This window comes from Cinclus cinclus, chromosome 15 (genome assembly GCF_963662255.1).
Source record: "Cinclus cinclus chromosome 15, bCinCin1.1, whole genome shotgun sequence".
Lineage (NCBI taxonomy): Eukaryota > Metazoa > Chordata > Aves > Passeriformes > Cinclidae > Cinclus > Cinclus cinclus.
In genome coordinates, this window is record NC_085060.1 from 13,591,458 (window position 1) to 13,597,457 (window position 6,000).

The window sequence follows — 6,000 nt, forward strand, 5'->3', positions numbered from 1 at the left end:
AGATATTTTTTGTTAAGGCTAGAATTGAAATAGAACACAATCTTTAGCTTCGTCCATACTGTAAGGTTGTGTTTTCTCTGGTTTGTGGCACCCAGACTGTGTATTGCAGACTGATAGAAGAAACTACAGAAGGGTCAGGACATATCTTCCCAGCTGCTTTAGAAAAGAATACATCAATTATACTTATTTCACTCTTTCAATTATACAAGTCTATCACTCTTTTTGAAGAAGGTTCCCGAGTTCTCTTGGAAGACTTCCTTTGGTTTGATAGTTGCTCTGGGTTTTTTGGTTCCAGGGCACACATGTGGAGTATTGTGCACTGTGTCACCTCATTAGGGTGGATAAGAAAGAAACAGGTTTGGACTCAAGAGTCGTGCTGGATAAGCAGAGTGCACTGCAGCTGGCAGGGTGGCATTAGGCCTCTGTCACTGCAGCCCTGTTGTCCCAGCAGAGACCTTTACACATCGCAGTTTTGCTTCTGTTTCCTGTGAATCCCTATTTCACTTGCAAAAAAAACCAGTTGCCTTGTATAAGACAGCAAAAACAGGCAAAAAGAATTAGCATTTTTGATCTGGATGCTGAAAATTCCCTGCTTCCTTAATCTCAAATATTGATTAGAGCTCCTCAAAAAGCCTCAGATCAGCTGTTAGAAAGTGTGCTGGTTTTGTATATTTGACATTTGGTGAGGAGGGAAGAAGCCACCCACAGAAATTATTTTTCTGAGAGGAGCTGCTAAGAGCTTCCTCCATGTCTGACAAAAACCAATCAGTGATTAGTTTTGAGAACTGGCAACCTGTTAAACCATTGAGAAAGCTAAACATGCCTCTGTGAACACACATATTAAAAACAAACAAGCCTGGGAAAAAACTCTTTTGCTTTTCCAGCCAATGCACCAACTGATGTGGTGGGTTTTGTGCTGACCAAATCGTAGTGCACCCACTAGAATTATTTACTCATTTCCTGGTGTGAGATAGGATTAGGAAGAAGGCAAAGGAGGCTCAAACTTTAAAGGGTATAAGGAAAAACTTTATTAACAGAACTAAAAGAATAATAAGAATCAGAATAAAACTTTCAGAACACTTCTCTTCCACCCCACACCCTCTTTTCTTTCCCACTGACAATGTACAGAAACAATTCAGTTTATCACCTCCAGAATAGTCTTTCTTCAGTTCACTTAGGGAGAAGAGTGTCTCTTGACATGCTGTGGAGACTTCTCAAGAATACAGTCCTCTCATGGCTTTTAATTTCCACAAATAGCAGCTGCCCAGAAATGTGCAATCATGACGTCCCTCTGATCCTTTGTAGCCTTCCCACAGCTGTGTTCATGGGCCATATCAAACTTATGGGGTACTGTTTTAAGGATGAGCTGTTAAAAAGTAAGTTCTCTTTATCTGTCTTTGAGATCATCTTCATCTCTGGGAACAGAGATCTTCTTTCCCTGGGAGCGAAGTGTCTTCATCACTCTTCTCTCCTTCTCTGTTCAAACTTCTCATGGGATCACAGCTACTTCAACATCTGCTTGTTCAGCATGGATGCCTTTGCTCATGTCTACAGTGTGAATACTCCAGCCCCCATGCTTTTTTCCATGATTTATAGGGATATTCATAGTCCATCATATATCATAGTCCATCACCATGGCTTACAGGAGAATTTCAGCCTAAGCTTAAGCCATCTCCCCATTTCTCCTCCCATCTGGGACCTGACTCCTTTACTGACCTTGATGTCTTCATATTGTTTCTCTGCGTGTCTTTACTCTGTCCTTTTCTCTCACTCCAGAGAGAATTGAAGGTCTGAAAGTCTCATCTCTGCAGTGAAAGAGATAATATCTCACCTGAGGCCTGCAGATAGTCATATGATCCCTGCCAGGTGGTGGTCAAAGCTGTTTACGTTGGAGAGTTCTTAGACTAGTGGAAGGTTACTACAGGGATGGAATTACTCCTTTTTCTGATGAGACTTAAAAGTTTTACCACATAAGTGAAGCTGATTTGGAATTTAGAGGTGGCTGAAAGATAGTTGAAGCTGTGCCTTGTCTGCCCCATCATACCTTTTCATCATACTACATTTGTGCATGCAACTTGACGTGTCTGTTGAACATGAGACTCCAATTGTTTCTGGTTTTTTATCCAAGGAATAAGCTGATGGATTTGTCCTATTTTTATCCAGTAACCATTTTTTATCAAGAACAGAGCAAAAAACTTGGTGAATTTTGTTTTATGGAAGCCATATTTTAGGGACCAGTGAACACTGCAGAGATACATTTTATGTAATAATCTTTTGAAATATTGTATTTCGACCACACAGGCTCTTTAAAATCACCTGTAAAGCTGTGTCAATACTTGGAGAAGTAAAATGCTCTGATGTAGTTCCTATTAAGTCAGCCAATGAAATCAACTGTTAAGGCAAGATCATTTTGAGGTTGGAATAGCTGTGGCAGCATCAGGATTTGTGAGGGTTTTTTTGTTTGGTTTTTTGTTTTCATTGTTGTTGATATGTAAAAGTCATCTCCAGCCCTCTGCCAGGGAAGAAACTGCCAGTGGAGATTGGAACTTAAAAATAGTGTCTATGTGAATATTTGGGTGTGGATGAAAGAGTCATCTGTTTCCTTTGTCTCCAGGCATTGTATCTGATAGCTACAAATGGAACACCAGAGCTGCAGAACCCAGAGCGACTCTCGGCTGTTTTCCGAGACTTTCTTAACTGCTGCCTGGAGATGGATGTGGACAGGAGAGGGTCTGCCAAGGAACTTCTGCAGGTAAAATATGAAGCAACTGAAGGTGAAATAGATGTACAAAGGAATCAGTTTTCTCTTCAAATAAAGGAATCAGGTGGCCATCCCCCCCACCCCCCCATATTAATCTCCAGTCTTGGTGCTTTCAAACAAAAACTACATAGAATCCTATAGTGGTTTGGGCTGGAAGATACCTTTCAAGGTCTGTCTAGTCTGACTGAGCTGGGACTAAGTCATGTCACTCAGAGCTCCATCTAACCTGACCTTGAATGTTTCCAGGAATGGACTTCCACCTACAACATCCCTGGCCAACCTGTAGCAATGTTTCCCCATTCTCCTTGTAAGCTGTATCTTAATTAGATCGAATCTGAATTGATCGTCTTTGTGTCAAAAAACAGTCCCTCTTGATCTGATGCAACAGGCCCTGCTAAAAACTGTGTCCCCAGCATTCTCACAAGCCCCCTTGAAGTACTGAAGGGTTATAAGGTGAGGTCTCTGCAGAGCCTGCTCTTCTCCAGGTTGAACAAGCCCAGATCTCTCAGCTTTTCCTCAGAGGAGATATGTTCCATCTCCTGGCTATTTCTGTGGCCCTGTTTTGTACTTTTGGGAGTAAATTTAGTTTTAATTCTTGACAAAAGAACTGAAGTAGAATTATACCAGGTATAGAGGCCTGAAATGACGTTGGTGGGGGAAGAACCCAGTAAAAGCAGTCACAGCCAAGCTGTCAGAGATTTGTCTGTGGGGAGATTACTGTGAGCCTCAGAGGGGGCCCCAGCTTGTCCCTCCTGCTCTGTTAGAGGTTTCTGCCTCTAAGGCCCATTTTTAGAGGTTTCTGCTACCCAAACAGGGGCAGCTGTACAGAGCTTGTCCCAGCCCTGTTTGCTTCCTGGCACAGTCAAGCTGCTCAAGGTTTGCTGCCAGGTTTTGTGGCAGAGAGGGAGCTGCAGAACATGTCACTTGACTGTCCCTGCTGGGAAGGAAGGTGCCAGCCAGCACAGGAGGGCCAGGGGATAGAAGGGTAGACACTACTCTTCCTGCAAGCCAGAGCTGAGTCCATCAGCACTCTGCCACTTGTGTCTCTACTCCTGACTTGCTGCTGAAAACCTGTACCTCCATACAGATCTTGAGAAAAAACATGAGTCTTTTGAGTTTCCTGAAAAGAAAAAAGCTTGGGGCAGCAAGCAGCATTCCCAGAGCCCTGATAGGGCAAAAATCCCAGCAAGCTGAAGACACCTGCAAAAATGGATTAATAGGTGTTTGGGCTGTGTTTGCCTGTTATAGCAATGTCCTGGACATGAAGGTGGAAATGCAGATGGTCCCCTCAGTCCTATTTTGGTAACAACTGGAATCCTGGTTGAGCCTGGGAGGAACTGTGTTTGGAAAGTAATGGTACCTTTCTTATTTTTTTTTTCCTTTGGGCAGCATCCATTTTTAAAATTAGCCAAGCCACTCTCAAGCCTGACTCCTCTGATCATTGCAGCAAAGGAAGCAATTAAGAACAGCAGCCGCTAGCACTGCAGGTCGGCTTTCTGCCCTGCCAGCTCGGAGCGGGACTGAGAACACAAACTCTGTAAAACCTCAACTCTCTTGCTGCAGGACAGATGGATGGATGAACAAACCAACAGTCACAGTCATGGTGGTAGGACCACCCCAGTTCCTCAAGGAGTAAAAGATTATCATTTGTCTTCTTCCTGCTTTCTGGCTCCTTAATTTATTTTTAAGATGAATCGGGGCTAAGGACAGAGAGGTAATGACAGAAAATGCTTTGCTGCCTCAGTCATTTCCAAGGTAAAGCAAATTCAGTTGGAAGATTCCCTTCCTTCTCAGCCTGTGAATAAGCTGTACATTCACTTTTAAATTGTCCGTTCTTTCTTAACAATGTAAAGTCATGTTTATGGGGTTTTTGGTATGGTTTAGAATTTGGAGAAGGGCAATTCTTCAATCATCAACTCCAGACTGCCTTTTGAATATGGCCCACTTGCCAGTTTTTGCCCAGTTTTGGTACTTCTACATGAGGAAGAAAGTGCAATTGCATTTCCAACCAGAAAGGAATGAAGAGTGGGACAGACAAAACATCCTGTGGAGTTACAGGCATTCAGCTGGGACTGTGTAGTAGTTCTTTTCTTGCCAATTGAATTTGTACCCCTAACTGCAATCTCTTTGCCTGGGTGAGAGTCTTATGCAGCTGAAACAGCAGGAAGATCAGTTGGTGTGCTCAGAACAGGTTTGTCAGAGCAATGTGAAGTTAGAGTGGGCCCAGCCGTGCCCAGGGCTGAACCCCAGTGGAGCCCTGGGAGAGCCCAGAGAAGCCTGAGCGTCTGCAAAGCCAGGCTGGAAGGAGGCACTGTTAGCAACAAGTGGCAGCAGCCTGGCCGTGTGTGCCTCTTCCTGGGAGAGGACTAATCCTCCTGTCTCAGAGCCAAACTGGGTGGGGGCTGTTTTCCAGGGAAATCGTGGCTGTGCTGAGAAATGTGCAGCCTGGTGAGATTGGTATCCTGAGTCTCTGCAGAAGTAGAGAAGAGCAAACAGAGCAGAACAGTGCTGCCACCTCTGAGGGTGCCTGTTCTTCTCACAGCTGTCTTGTAGCTACTGAGAAAGGTTTGTAGTGCCTGCAGAATTATCAGCAGAGGGGTACAGGACCAGGCTGTTCTTCAGGCTCCTGCACTGGTGAGTGTCCTTTAGGCACAGGAGTTCTCTCTGCCTTGGGAACCAAAGCTGACGTGGAGAGCAACCTGCGCAGTTCAGATCTGCAGGAGCCAGTGCAGCAGCCAGCTCTGGAAGAAAGCGCCTTAAAACCTGGAGTTGTGCACTGATCAAGAACAAAGGTGTGAAATGCAAAGTGGATTGCAGAATTACTTGGAGGCATCAGGCCAGCCTGGTTTTTGTTATTCTACGTATGGCAAGCACTGCACAATTAAGCTCTGGAGTTGCTGCAAGAGAGGGAATTGGGGATGTGCCTGGGGATTGTGCTTGACTAGTCAGCAGATTTGGAAAGGAGCAGAATACTTTTGGTATGCAATTTGTGTTTTATTTTTTTGTCACTCAGTAAAAGTATTTGCATGGCATATTTGTTGCTGTATTTTAGGAGTACAACTCATGCAAGACCTTCAAAACAGCAACTGAAGCAACATGAGCAAAAAAACTGAGTGAGCAAAAAAACCCCCACAGTAAAACAGCTTTCTGCTATAGATCTTCATGTTGGCCAGGTCCTGCAAAGGGTTAAGTGGCCTTAAGGCACTCACTGCCTTCATGTCTGGCCAGCAGGAATGAAG

General features: G+C 44.2%; 1 protein-coding gene across 3 annotated transcripts in view; it reads left to right on the forward strand.

The window, feature by feature from the left end:
* The window catches only part of PAK3 (p21 (RAC1) activated kinase 3), a 29,009-nt gene extending 24,769 nt beyond the window's left edge, over nucleotides 1-4,240 (forward strand). For all 3 annotated transcript variants that reach the window (XM_062502628.1, XM_062502627.1, XM_062502629.1), the window contains 2 exons: nucleotides 2,615-2,752; nucleotides 4,151-4,240. In XM_062502628.1, the coding sequence (XP_062358612.1) occupies nucleotides 2,615-2,752; nucleotides 4,151-4,240 (228 nt within the window). The remainder of the gene's footprint in view (nucleotides 1-2,614; nucleotides 2,753-4,150) is intronic.
* Nucleotides 4,241-6,000: the final 1,760 nt, after the last annotated feature.